This window comes from Palaemon carinicauda, chromosome 28 (genome assembly GCF_036898095.1).
Source record: "Palaemon carinicauda isolate YSFRI2023 chromosome 28, ASM3689809v2, whole genome shotgun sequence".
NCBI lineage: Eukaryota > Metazoa > Arthropoda > Malacostraca > Decapoda > Palaemonidae > Palaemon > Palaemon carinicauda.
In genome coordinates this window covers 1231325-1246317 of record NC_090752.1, presented here as the reverse complement: position 1 = coordinate 1246317, position 14993 = coordinate 1231325, and the positions used below count along the sequence as shown (strand labels likewise).

The following is a 14993-nucleotide window of genomic DNA, read 5'->3' as shown; positions in this document are numbered from 1 at the left end:
ATCTTCTGGATGGATAGCAGGGCTGGGGGCTGATCGTCCAGCAACGTCCTCATCAGAGGGTTCCTCATCCGAAACTGATGAGGAAACGGCAACGGAGTGGGCAACGTCTGACTCGCTGAATCCGGTCGCACTGGTGGATGCGTGACGGAGCCGGACGCAATATCATGGCACTGCTGCACAGTCTGTGAACTGTCAACAACCATGGGAGCGCGAGGAAGTACAGCGTCAACCCGAAACTGTCTAGACTGCTGGGTTGTGCAGTCAACACCCTACCGGGTTGCTGAGGTTGACGCACTGCGTCACAACAAGTCACCTCTGCTGGTTGTTGAACGTCTTCCTAGTGACACACTGAACGTCAACAACCACCTCCGAGCGTAGCTTAACGTCAACGTGCGACTGGCAACCCACACTGGGTCGCATCGGTGGAGGAACCACCTCAACTGGCAGACGCGAGTAGGATACCTCAGCGTCAACAGGGCGCACAACCAACCGGTTGGAAGGTTGTTGGCCAGAAGGTTCTTCTCCGCATTTAAGTCCTCTATCAAGGACACAAGCTTGGACTGCATGTCTTGCAGCAAAGCCCATTTAGGGTCTACGGGAGCAGGTGTGGCAACAGACGGGGTTAGCGACTGAGGCGGAACCATTTACCATCCCTGGAAGCCTTGTTATGTGTGACATAATAGTACAGCAAAACTTCAAAGGCTCGACAAAAGTTGAGAAGTTGACCTGTAAACAACTTGGAGCGTCTCCTGGCTAGGCGCCAGGGCGAGTCTACCAGAATTGAGAAGTCTATCTGGGCATAGGCATGAACTCCCAAGCCGAGAACTTCTCTCGTGTCCTATCAGACTCTCACTCTATAAGCCAGTTTAAAAGAAGGGAAATCAAAGGCTGTATCCCTAAAACTCCTCCTGGTGCAAAAACCAGTCGCCTAGCCAACGTAACGCTCTCTAGGAGAGCGAGAGAGCACTAGCTTAACAACAACGGCTTCGAAGTAGCTAGGCCTAGTGTAAGTTCTGACGTTTAGGCGAACGAGGAGCAGCAGTTACAAGATCCGGACGAAGATCCTTAAAAAAATCATCATGATTTAATAAAGTCCATAGGAGGCTAAGCAGCTTAAGGCTCCTCTCCAAATGACAGAGTCCTCAAAGGAATATCAGTAGGAGGGAGAACAGCACTTTCTCATCTACAGGAACCTTGTCCGATAAAAGCTAGGTTATCTCAGTGAGTCTCTCACTGGTGCATTAGTAGCAGACCAGAAGGCAACGTCATGTAACTGCTTGACAGTCTGTGAACTGTCAACAACTGAACTGTCAACCACAACAGGTGCGTGAGGACATACAGCACTGGTGCATTAGTAGCAGACCAGAAGGCAACGTCATGTAACTGCTTGACAGTCTGTGAACTGTCAACAACTGAACTGTCAACCACAACAGGTGCGTGAGGACATACAGTGTTCACTCGAGACTGCTTTGACTGTCTATACTGAGCAGTCAAAACAACTCTAGAATGCGGAGGTTGACGCACCGCGTCAAAACAAAACAACTTAGGTTGTTGTTGTAACTCGCGAACGTCAACGGAGGGTAGCGTGCGTCTGTGAACGTCAACGTGCGGCTGGCAGGGTACACTGCGCATGGGTGGTGGAACTCTCACAGCCGGAGTGCGGGAGCAGGTAGCCTCAGCGTCTACTGTACGCACAACCGTGGTTGGTTGTAGGCTAACGGGTGCAGCGTCAACCTTCTCCGCACGATACTCCTGCATAAAAGATGCTAACTGTGTCTGCATAGACTGTAGCAAAGACCAACTAGGGTCTACAGCAGCAGGTGCGGCAACAGACGGTGTTACTGCCTGTTGCGGTACCACTTTGCCTCTCTTAGGAGGTGTGCAGTCATCGGAAGACTGCAGCGAGTCCGAACTGACCCAGTGGCTACACCTGGGCCGTTGGACTTGCGCGGAAGGGACCGACTTGCGCTTAATAAGCTGCGAGACCTTGGTCCATGGTTTCTTACGAGAAACCTCTTCCGCAGACGAGAAGTAAATGGGCTCTCTCATCTTTGTGTGGGTGGGGCGATCTTGGTAGATACGCCCGAAACCACGGAGGGGAACGTTTGTTCGTTGATCAAGGCCTGACGAACCCATAAGTCGTTCGACATTACTTCTCCCCTGGGCTTGGGAGCTTGCAAGAGGTCCCGGACTAGGTGAACGACAGGCACGAACAGACGAACCCTCGGACGCAACACTGTAACACTTTGCGCATATCACTTTATCACTTCGATTTTCTGTTTTGCACTTATTTCACTGAAATCAAAACTTTTACTGATTTCTACCTGAAACACGCAATTCTACCCTTCATTAAAAGGTAGTAATTGCGAAAACAGTCGTATAATGCAGCTCATTAATACTAGCAAAAACAGAAAACATATATAAAGATAAAGAATTCAGTGGCTGGGAAAGAGACTAAACACTAGTTCAAATAAACTACGTTTACAATCTCTCACCGCACATAGCCTGGGGACAAGAATAAAACCCTAGAAACGTTTTACCTTCTTCCCCGTACAGCGACTAGGGAGGAGAGTAACACGAGAACAACGTTACCCGCTTGAACGGAATGTTTTTTTCTCCTCTCTCTCCCTCCGTCTCTAACTCTCTCTCTCTTTCTCACTTGACTTCACACCTGAGAGAAAAGCCCAATTATATATCGTCAAAAAAACATGTTATTTGGCTAAAGGAAAAAACTGAAAGGTTTTCCAAATAAAAAGTTCCTTTAATTTAGAATTTAAACCATTTAAGCTAAGAAAGAATGAACGAAACGTCAGAATCGATTTACTCTTACTGCAAAGTGAAACCGTGATACACTCTCTCTCTATCGTAACGATAGAGCGCATGTTGAACGTCCTGAACGTCAACAACTGCGTAGTCTAAAAAACTAAACGTTAGTTCATCTTTGAAAACAGTACGAAGACTATCAAAGAAATTCTTTCATAAAACATTAAATTTAAAAAGTTTTAAATTCTTTAAAGGCTAAATACGATATAACGGGCTCAACGTTGATTAACTTCGGTTCCAAGTTAGGACCGCCTACTATCAGGAAAGGTCGCATATAAACAAAACATAAAAATTTATTTTTATATGTTTATAATAAATGGAAAGTTAATCGAAGAGGCCTAACAAAGGCGGAGAGATATAAAATATATAGATCTATAACGTGTTGAGCAAAATTACTAAAAACCTAAACACACTTCCGTCTAAGGGAAGGGTCGGCCATTTAAAAGTGAAAGAGAGTTCATACTCTCTTTGTCACCATAATTAAATCTATCCAAAACGAGTTCAAGTTTTGAGATGAAGATAAAACCCCTGCATAGCAAAAGCTTAAAACTAGAATAGTGTACTTCACCAAATAGTTGTGAAAACAAATCCAGTTAGTAACAGCGTATTTAGTAGGTCTTGCCAGTGGCACGACAGAGAGAAAATTGGTTCTGTGTTTACATGGAGTACTTGAGTACCTGCTCGACAGATGGCGCTGTTGATGTACACCCCCACCTGTATAGCGATCGCTGGCGTATTTTGTCCTTAGGTTTTTCTGTCGGGCAGCAGAGCTGACAGCTTATATGTTCACCGGCTAAGTTTAATATTGAAAATTTTAATGTTGAAAAGATAATGGCTTAGGTTTATTAAAACATCTCAACCAATTTTCTAAACAGAATTCAATAAACTTGCAAGTTAGAGAGAGACCCAAGTAGTTAAGGAGAAATACACTTCTTGAATCCTTGCTTGATTATAATACAGTAATCCCTCACTTATACAATATTTTCACACTTGTGAGATCCATCTAGATTTCATTTTTACTTACAAGTCATGCACCAACACTACCGTAAACTTATTTGTGCAGGTGTGACCTACTCTTTTCATTGTAAGGGTAAACAGTAAGTACCAACTGTGTAGATACAAAACTGTAGTGTACATGTCGTATACGGTACCTAATGTACTGTATATATGTATATAAAGAACTGTACAGTATGTACAAGTGTAGGTTTATATAAAAATATACATCAACGTCTCTCTCTCTCTCTCTCTCTCTCTCTCTCTCGCTCTCTCTCTCTCTGCATGGAGATTTTACAATGGGTCTATACTTAAATAAAGTAGGATGGGTCCTTGATTACATCATTTTCTTTTACCTACCATTGTCATAGAGGCGGCAATAGACGAAAGAATAAGGTATATTTTGAAGAAGAAAAACGTAAAATGACAGTCTTAGGGTAGATATGATTCAAGGCCAACAGTTTAGAAATTACTCTACTATATGGGTAAAACCAGCTCAACATATAACAATGGCAGTGCATCATATGAATGCACTGAAAAGTGGATTATTACATTCACAATTGTCATTTCACTAGGATACAACCCTTTCCCAGTGCGTCAAACCAGGAACTTTCACACAGAGGATGACCTCCATCCAACCCTCAATAAATACAGCCTTAGAGCCTACAATGTACTTCATTTTGGCAGCCACCTTATGAGACCACGAGTGAGAGTTGCCATGTATCGTATATGTACAGTAACACTTTTTCGTGTATTTAACAAGGAGAGGTCTGTACAGGATACTTCTTTCCAAATATCAAATTTTTATCATCTATTTGAGAGAGAGAGAGAGAGAGAGAGAGAGAGAGAGAGAGAGAGAGAGAGAGAGAGAGAGAGAGAGAGAGTTACAAGGATTTTTGAGGTCTCAAAGACTTTTTAGTCCATCCACAGAGACTCCATTTGCTCTTTGGTAGAGCATATGGTTTAAGCATTTAGAGAGTTCTTATGATCTTGTTTAACTTATTCTTGAACTCATTTACAGTGTTACTGTTCACTACATCTGCTATTAGTCTATTATTATTATTATTATTATTATTATTATTATTAAATGCTAAGCTACAACCCTAGTTGGAAAAGCAGGATGCTATAAGCCCAGGGGCCCCAACAGGGAAAATAGCTCAGTGAGGAAAGGAAACATGGAAAAATAAAATATTTTAAGAATAGTAACAACATTTAAATAAATATTTCCTATATAAACAATAAAAACTTCAACAAAACAAGAGAAAGAGAAACTAGATACAACAGTGTGCCTGAGTGTACCCTCAAGCAAGAGAACTCTAACCCAAGACAGTGGAAGGCCATGGTACAGAGGCTATAGCACTACCCAAGACTAGAGAACAATGGTTTGATTTTGGAGTGTCCTTCTCCTAGAAGAGCTGCTTACCATAGCTAAAGAGTCTCTTCTACCCTTACCAAGAGGAAAGTAGCCACTGAACAATTACATTGCCGTAGTTAACCCCTGGGGTGAAGAAGAATTGTTTAGTAATCTCAGTGTTGTCAGGTGTATGAGGACAGAGGAGAATCTGTAAAGAATAGGCCAGACTATTCGATTTCTGTGTAGGCAAAGGGAAAGAACCGTAACCAGAGAGAAGGATCCAATATGGTACTGTCTGGCCAGTCAAAGGATCCCCTAACTCTCTAGCGGTAGTATCTCAACGGGCGGCTAGTGCCCTGGCCAACCTACTACCTATTCCAAGTATTTGCTATTTTGTAAATCAAGAAATTGCCACATTGAGTGGTGTTCTATATTTTCAATTCCAGTTTGTATCCGTTACCTCTGGACTGTGAGAGAGAGAGAGAGAGAGAGAGAGAGAGAGAGAGAGAGAGAGAGAGAGAGAGAGAGAGACAGAGAGTACGTTTACATACAGAACATCCAAATTCCTGAATCTACATAGTCAGCAATAATCTTTGTGTTACTTAATCATATGCTTGGCAAGTAGCCTTGCATCAAGGTACCATACAGTACACTACTCGTGAAAAAACAACTAATGTCTTATATGTACAGCACAGTAGAAGGTGTTGAAGTGTTACATAATGCAATACTTTTAGTATATTTCCCCTTATTAATTTACTTTATCAATTCAAAATAGAATTTTTACAGGGGCTTAGTATAAGAGTGTCATTAAAAAAATATGCTATGAGCCCTTAGGCTTATAGCATCCTGCTTTTATACTTGGGTTGTGGCTTAGCTAGTAATAACAATAATATGAAATATGCAAGTTTAATAACAGAAAGCGCCTCCAATAAATGCCGCTATTAAACTATAATTTTGATTCATGGAATTTGGGCCAAAAATGGTTTGTCATAAGTAAAAACATTACACATTTATACACACCATACCTGCATCAAAAACAGGACAGTCTTCAAGAGATATCACAGCCGCCTCAGCTACATCCGTGGCAGATCCACCATCCTTCAAAACCTAATAAATATGATGAGAAATGTTTAAATTTACACAAAATAAGACATCATATAAAAAAAGAAGACTGGAGTAAAGTTAATTTTACCCAAGAGCAATTTTCAGGTAATAGCTTCGATATAATTACAATGCAAAAATATTTGAATTAATTTCAGATTTTCAAGATAAAATATCAATCATATATTTCGCCCTATGCTTATCCCTGCCAGGTTTTAGTGAAGCCATAGCTATGCAACTTGAAAGTCATTAAAGTTTATGGCAGGCATAACTTTTTTTTTGTGTTCCAGACTTGAACAATTTTATCTTCAATTGCCTTCTTACCACCAATATTATCATTATCATCAATACTTGTTAAGCTACAATCCTAGTTGGAAAAGCAGAATGCTATAAGCCCGAAGGCTCAAACAGGGAAAGTAGCCCAGTGACAAAAGGAAATAAAGAAACTACAATACAAGAGAAGTTCTGGTAATTAGCTACTGAAATAAAATATTTTAAGAACAGTAACAACATTAAAATAAAGCTTTCATAGATAAACTATAAAAACTTTGAAAAACAAAAGGAACAGAAATAAGATAGAATTGTGTGCCCGAGTGTACCCTCAAGCAAGAGAACTCTACTCCAAGACAGTGAAAGACCATGGTACAGTGGCTATGGCACTATCCAAGACCAGAGAACAATGGTTTGAGTTTGGAGTGTCCTCCTCCTAGAAGAGCTGCTTACCATAGCTAAATAGTCTCTTCTACCCTTACCAAGAGGAAAGTAGCCAGTGAAAAATTACATTGCAGTAGTTAACCCCTTAAGTGAGGAAGAATTATTTGGGAATCTCAGTGTTGTTAGGTGTATAAGGACAGAGGAGAATGTGTGTGTAGGCAAAAGGAAAATTATCCGTAACCTGAGAGAAGGATTCAATGTAGTACTGTTTGGCCTGCCCATTGAAATCACTAACAAGTACTTCTTTTGTACTTATTACTTCTTTTATACTTGTTAGTGATTTCAATGGGCACCATCCATGGTGAACAAATTCAGTTTCTCCCATTGATCGCCAAGGCTTAAGAAATCTGGACTCTGCCGCTGAATCAGCCTGTGACAAATCATTAGTGAGGGAACTCACAAGTCTGGTAATTGCTTATATCTGGTGTACTCGGACTTCCCACATTATAAAAAGCAAGTTTAGTCCTCCAATAGGGACACCTGATCATGCTTTGGATTCATTATAAGACTGAACAGCCTGTCCCTTACGTGTCATACTCTTTAATTATACAGTACTGTATACAGTTTATATAAAATCTCAAGTAGACTGGAATAGCATTTTGGGACATCTTTAGCAATTTAATTGGTCACAATTGTATAAAGGGACTGAGCCTGATGTTCTCTTTAATGCAAATCTAGTCAAAATAATCAATAGGCATATCCCTTTTCACAAGTAAAATAGAGTGAAGGACAAACCATGGTTCAATCGTGATTTTATAAAGAGGTGCCTATTTGAAAAACAGGAGGCCTATCATCTTTTGAAGAGTCAGAGATCAAACTGGATTTGAAATAAATAGACTGTACTCCATTAACGGCAATTGCTCAGAAAATTTACCATTCAACTGAAAAGGAATACAATTTAACCATAAAAGAAACTTTTTCTGATACAACCCTGAAGCCTAAATGGTGGGATACTCTCAAATCTGCAACCTTTGGTACAGTTCCATATCTCGTGCTCCTCAGGGTAGTGTTCTAGGCCCATTACTTTTCATACTATATACACAAATGTGGTTTGGCGTAGAAAAAAAGCTTGTTGCACATGCAGAGGATACTACTCTCTTTGCCTTAATTCCATCTCCTCACAATGGATATGGGGTTCTGGAATCTCTTCATACAGAAATAACCAGAATTGGTGCAAGGTGCAAATTATGGGGCATGAAGTGGAACTCTAAAAAACTCAAAGAATGATTGAAAGTAACTAAAGAACAGTGGCTACTCATAATCCAGATCTCTGCATTGATGTTTCTTCAACTATACAAAACTCATTTAAAATTTCAGATGTGATTCTTGATTATAATTTAATTTTGAGAAACTTATTTCGTTTGTTTCTTCTTCGATCGCATACAAAAATAAGCTTATCGAGTCTTAAGATTTTTGTAAATAAATCTATTTTGAACAAATATTATAATTCTTTCATTCTACCCTGATATGAGTATTGTTCTCTTGTCTGGTCTTCAGTCGCTAACTCCAGTCTTAATTGGTAGGACAAAACCTTGTGATCTATTTAAATTCTTATTCATGACCTTCAAACAGTAATAATCTCTAGCACAATCGTTCAGTTAGTTCTTTATGCATGTTGCATAAGATTTTTCATAATTATGCCCCAGTCTTAATACCGACACACTTTAGGGGTAAGCGAGCTGGATATATTCCTGGCATTCCATGCAACTTTTTTCTCTGGTATATTTAGCAGTATTTATACCTTTGAAATGGTGCTTTAAGGAGCATTTCACTGGGCGACACAGGTTCCTCGCCCTGAAATAGATTTTTCCTTCGTCAAAATCCCTTAATGATGACCATCCTCTGCATTCACATCTTTCTAGACTGTACCATCCTGTATGCAGTACTAAGGATGTTATTCATTCTAAGTCTTGTCTTTTCCATCATAAGGCTTACTGTACACAGTATTCTAGAAGTTCTATTTCAGCTGTGACCTGGTTGTGGAATGATCTCGCTAAACAGGCAGTTGAATCAGTGGAACTTAAGGAGTTCAAACTTTAACGAATGTTTTTATGTTGAACAGGTTAACAGGTCTATTTTCGTAGTTCATATAGTATATAACAGATCTATTAGGACATTACTGATCTAAAGATATTTTAATTTTTCATTCATTAATTTTCAATACAGTTTATTTTCTTATTTCCTTTCTTCAAAGGGCAACTTTCCCTGTTGAAGCTCTTGGGCTTGTAGCATCCAGTTTTTCTATCTAGGGTTTAGCTTAGCTAGAAATAATAACACACTAATGCTTATAGAATTTTTCATAACTATTCTTGTTGCCAAACACAAAACCCAAAGGGGTCTCCTTTTGTAAAGTGACACCAGTGACAACCATCTATCTTAAGCTGAAGAGAAACTGGTACCCTTCAGATTACAGATTTGAGGGCCCCCAACCATTTAAATTCTTATCTGGGGCCAGCAAAGGTTTATCTTATGATCTGACTGTACTAATTTTCAACTGAAGTATATACGCACCAAAGCCACAGCTCTTATCTGGGTTTAATCATTCCATGTAGTCTGATTTACTCCTTTTCTATAGGCTATACTCCTGTTCTACTAAATAACCAAATGTATAATACTAGTAATGCTATTAACTATAAAAACTACTTGGAGCTATTTCCCAACAGATAAAAGTGAGAGAAAGGTGTTGGATATGATATAATCTGTAAGGATGAATATGCATTATGCAACCAAGAAACCAGGCTCCCTTCGCATCTTCCGCAGAGGCGACAGGGCAAGTGAAGGCTTTGGAACTGGTTTTAAATGACAAGGGAAACTTCTTTGCCAAATACTAGGGTTGTGGTGGCCAGTGTGGTAACGTCCTTCCCTGGTGAATGCCAGACTGGAGTTTGAGTCCCACTCAAACTAGTTAGTTCCTTTGGTCACTCCAACCTTACCATCCTTGTGAGCTATAGATAGGGGGTTTGGGAGACCCTATAGGTCTATCTGCTGAGTTATCAGCAGCCATTGCCTCGACATCTTTGGTCCTAGCTTGGGTGTAGAGGGGGCTTGGGTGCCGATCATATGTATATATGGTCAGTCTCTAGGGCATTGTCCTGCTCAATGGGGCAATGTCACTGACCCTTGCCCCCGCCATTCATGAGCGGCCTTTAAACCCTTGAACAGTTTGACATTCAAGATCCAAAAGATTAAGAATGTTTTTCCAAATTCTTATCACCAGGAATCAAGCAGTTCTATGAAGAGAATAAAAAGCAGTTTTGGAAAGAAGAGAAGAGAATGAGGAAGGGTGGATCGAAGAGTGAAGAGAGACAAAGACGAAAATGTAAGGTTGTTGACAGAAGAGGAGGCAAGGAAAAGATGGGCTCAATATTTTGAAAGGCTGCTAAATTTTGAGGATGATAGGGAGGAAAATATAATTGCTGTTGCAGGTGTTGAGGTGCCATAGATGGGGGATAAGAAAGACAGATTACACAAGAGGAAGTGAAGAGATCACCAGATGAAACGAGAGCAGGAAAAGCACCTGGTAAGGATGATGCGAGGGCTGAGATGTTAAAGAATGGGGGTGTGACTGTGCCGGAATGGTTGGCGAGATTGTTTAATATTTGTTTTATGTTTCCAATAGTTCCAGTGGACTGGGTGTGTGCATGTATTGTTCTACTACACAAAAATAAGGGAGATGTGCATGAGAGTTGTAATTTTAGGGGTAGAGTATTACTTTGTTGGGAGTTGTTGGAAAAGGGTATGATAGTGTTAATAAGATTAAGGATAAAATAGTGGGTGAAATTTTATGTGCAGGGAGGCTTTAGAAGAAGTAGTGGTATGGATCAGATTTTTATAATTATGCAGATATGCGAGAAATATTTAAGACACGGTCAGGAGGTATATTTTCCACTTATGGATCAGAAGAAAGCATATGATAGAGAGTTGATGGGGATGCAATGAGGAATGTGAAATATTTAAGAATCGGTCAGGAGGTATATTTTGCATTTATGAATCATAAGAAAGCTTATGATAAAGAGTTGATAGGGATGCAATGAGGAATGTGATGGGGTTATAAAGAATAGGTGGAAGGTTGTTGCAAGTCTTGAAGAGTTTATACAATGACAGTAAAGCATGTGTTAGGATAGGGGATGAAGTGACGGAGTGGTTTCCATTGAGAGTGGGGCCGAGAAAGGGTTGAGTAATGTAACCATGGTAGTTCAATTTTTTCTTTTTAATGAAGCTGTAAGACAGGTGAATGCTCAAGTGCTTGCTCAAGGATTGAAACTGATAGATGAGAGTGATCACGAGTGGGAGATGAATCAGTTGTTGAGGATGATACTGTATTGGTTGCAAACTCGGAGAATAAGCTGTGTTGATTAGTGACAGAGTTTGGAAGATTGTACGAGAAGGAAGTTGCAAGTTAATGTGGGTAAGAGTCAAGTTATGAGGTGCACAAGAAGGGAGGGTGGTGCTAGATTGAATGTCTTGAATCGAGAGTTACTTGAGGAAGTAGATCAGTTTAAGTACTGGAGTTCTGTTGTTGCTGCAAATGGTGGAGTGGATGAAGATGTATGTCATAGAGTAAATGAAAAATGTACTGTGATGTGTTGGAGACAGTGAAAGGAGTGGTAAAGAACCAAGTGTTAGGGATGAATTTAAAGAAGAGCTAGAGGAAGGGCAAGGTTTGGGTGGATGGATGGAATGAAGAAAGACCTGGGTGGCAGGAGGATAGATGTGAGAGAGGCATAAGAGCGTGCTAGGAATAAAAATGAATGGTGATCAATTGTGACAGTTCCACTAGGCCCTGCTGCCACCTCGAGTTACCTTGGTGACCATTGTGGTAGCAAAAGTAGGGGAGTCAGCATATGAAGCTTCAATTGTGGTGGAAGAAGGGGGAGGGTAGGCTGGGACACCTTAGCAGTACCAACCAAACTCAGTCGAGTCCCTCATCAGGCAAGAAAGAACACTTTAAAAAAATACCCTTTCGTTTCTTTTTTGGTGTCGGCTACCTCCCAAAATTGGGAGATGTGCCATGGTAAATAGATATAGACAAATAGAAAAGTTTATTTAGTAATATGAGAGGATTACTGTAAAATGAAAAGAAAATCAGATTTGACTTAATACCCAACTAAGGCACCAGCCACCTGTTGAGATACTACCGTTGTAGAGTTATTGGGTCCTTTTACTGGCCAGATAGTAATACATTGGATCCCTCTCTGGTTATGGCTCATTTTTCCTTTGCCTATACATACACCAAATAGTCTGGCCTATGCTTTACACATTCTCCACTTTCTTCATACACCTGACATCAATAAGATAACCCCCAAAAAAACTTCTTTACTCACGAGGTTAACTAGTGCACTGTAATTGGTCAGTTGCTACTTTCCACTTGGTAAGGGTAGAAGAGTCTTTAGCTATGGTAAGCAGCTTTTGTAGGAGATGGACACTCCAAAATCAAACCATTATTCTCAAGTTTTGGGTGGTACCAAAGCCTCTGTACCATGGTCTTCTACGGTCTTGGGTTAGAGTTCTCTAGCTTGAGGGTACACTCAGGCCCACAATTCAGTTATATCCTTTCCTCACTGGGCTATTTTTCCTATTGGAGACCTTGGCCTTATAGCATTCATCATTTCCAACAAGGGTTGTAGCTTAGCTACTAATTATTATAATGATAGGAGCTGTGGCTCTGGTGGGTATATGCTTCAGCTGAAAATTGGTACCATTTGACTACAAAATAAACCTTTGCTGGTACCACATAAGAATGGAAATGGTGAGAAATCTCAAATATGCAATCAGTAGTGTACCAACTTCCCTTTAGCATAAAACAGACTGTTGTTACTAGTGTGTCCAAAAACCAAAGAGACTCCTCTGGCTGGCGTGTTTGACAGCAAGAATATTAACTAAAAATTCTATAAGTATCATTGCTCTCATCCAGAATCTTAAAAGAATAGTTTACTTTTAATTCCTGTAAAATTAAAAATCCTGAACTTTATCTTAAGACTTTTAAGTGAGTAGACCCAAATCATAATTCTACAATGTTTTTTTTTTCAAAGACAAATGATCACCTAACTCCCAAGTTGTCATTTTTTAAATCATTATCTGATAACAGCACTTTCTGCCCTCTTTGCAATACTACAATAGGTTACTTGCCGTACCTGCTACGTTTGCTTTGGCAGCTGCATTGTATAAAATACAACTGATATTTAAAGTATATGCAGTGTTCCTTATTGTCAAGTAATTTTCATCTCCTCACTCTGGTTCATTCCCCCTACTTTGCTATCAATAACTCTGTCTTGCTTCAATTCCAGCCTGTGAACTTCAAATTACTTCTATGTGGTCTGCTAATCCTATCCAGTTAAACTATGACAATACGCTACAATCCTTTACTCTTATAAAACTAGCATTACTATTTTTATATCACTTTATACTGTATCAATAATAATACAAAAGTTAAAACTTTTGTTTCTACCAAGTCATCAATATGGATATAAGACAATGAATTGTTACAGTTGGCTTCAATAATACTGGTACACTTTGCAGGAAACTAAGATATCTGACAGCTGCACATTGTAGCAGGTAATGCTGCATTTAGAAAAAGATAAAACTAATGGCAAAGCTGTCTGCAAAACGAAGTACCTGAGCTAATAAATAATTTAATATAAAGCCATTTTATCAATTTTACAAAAAACTGTAAAGAAAAATATTGTTACTTGCTTAACCACACTTCATAAAATTACTAAAAATTATTTTGATCATGTGTTTATAACACCAGAGACTGTTTTACAGGCAGTGTTGCTAAACACAGCATTACTGCTACAATTTAGCCTGCGGATATCAGACATCACCTTAAATTCCTGTGGAGTCTATCTGAATTAACGTAGTCAACTGCACCATAAAAACTTCCTGTGAAGTGTATCTGAATTAACGTAGTCAACTGTACCATTAAAAACTTCCTGTGAAGTGTACCTGAATTAATGTAGTCAACTGTACCATTAAAAACTTCCTGTGAAGTGTACCTGAATTAACGTAGTCAACTGTACCATTAAAAACTTCCTGTGAAGTGTACCTGAATTAACGTAGTCAACTGCACCATAAAAATAAAAAAACGTGTAATTTAATTTCCTTTACCTTATACCCACAACGGGCAGCCGCTTTCACCCCAGCCAGACTTTCAGACCAGAGATTTTCAGGAATAGCCCATGCACCCCCATGAACAACCACTACCGGTTCAACTTCCGACATTATAGATCTTGCGAGCGGATATTTCCCACCAGTCTTCCTGTCATTAAACAGGTCAAGTCAAGGATAAAAAGCATTTAAACAAATACTTGTAAGAACTTTTAATAACTTTATTGAATCTGATCAGTCAAAATATTATTGCAAATCTTATTAATAATACAGGGTTTAACATAATGAATGTAAAATTTTAGATCAATATTCAGTAAGTTAATAGCTTACCTATTCTCTAATTTTAAAATAAAGAAGCACCATATATTGCTTTTCTATGATAATACTATGTACACATTACACCGCTGGATAACTGGAAGTTCCCTGAAAATAAAAAATATATGTCAAAAGATTAAACAAAAAAACAATTATAGTATATAGCTTGGCCTCTCTTAACCCTTTTACCCCCAAAGGACTTACTGGTACGTTTCACAAAAGCCATCCCTTTACCCCCATGGACGTACCGGTACGTCCTTGCAAAAAAATGCTATAAAAATTTTTTTTTTCATATTTTTTATAATTTTTTTGAGAAAATTCAGGCATTTTCCAAGAGAATGAGACCAACCTGACCTCTCTATGACAAAACTTAAGGCTGTTAGAGCAATTTAAAAAAAATATACTGCAAAATGTGCTTGAAAAAAAAATAACCCCCTGGGGGGTTAAGGGTTGGAAATTTCCAAATAGCCTGGGGGTAAAAGGGTTAAAATTGGCCGAAATACTAACAATAAAAGTTTGTACACCCTCAAAACACATATGATGCAATAAGAAAATTGATAAACTGTATTTGACCCTTTATGAAGGA

The 14993-nt window shown here is 39.2% G+C and overlaps 1 protein-coding gene across 1 annotated transcript in view; it reads right to left on the bottom strand.

Moving 5' to 3' along the window:
- Positions 1-14993, bottom strand: part of LOC137621421 (isoaspartyl peptidase/L-asparaginase) — a 64168-nt gene that overhangs the window by 31752 nt on the left and 17423 nt on the right. Inside the window, exons 2-4 of the mRNA XM_068351720.1 lie at positions 14423-14515; positions 14093-14243; positions 6196-6277 (exon numbers count right to left, since the gene is read on the bottom strand). Of these exons, the coding sequence (XP_068207821.1) occupies positions 6196-6277; positions 14093-14206 (196 nt within the window). The 5' untranslated portion in view covers positions 14207-14243; positions 14423-14515. The remainder of the gene's footprint in view (positions 1-6195; positions 6278-14092; positions 14244-14422; positions 14516-14993) is intronic.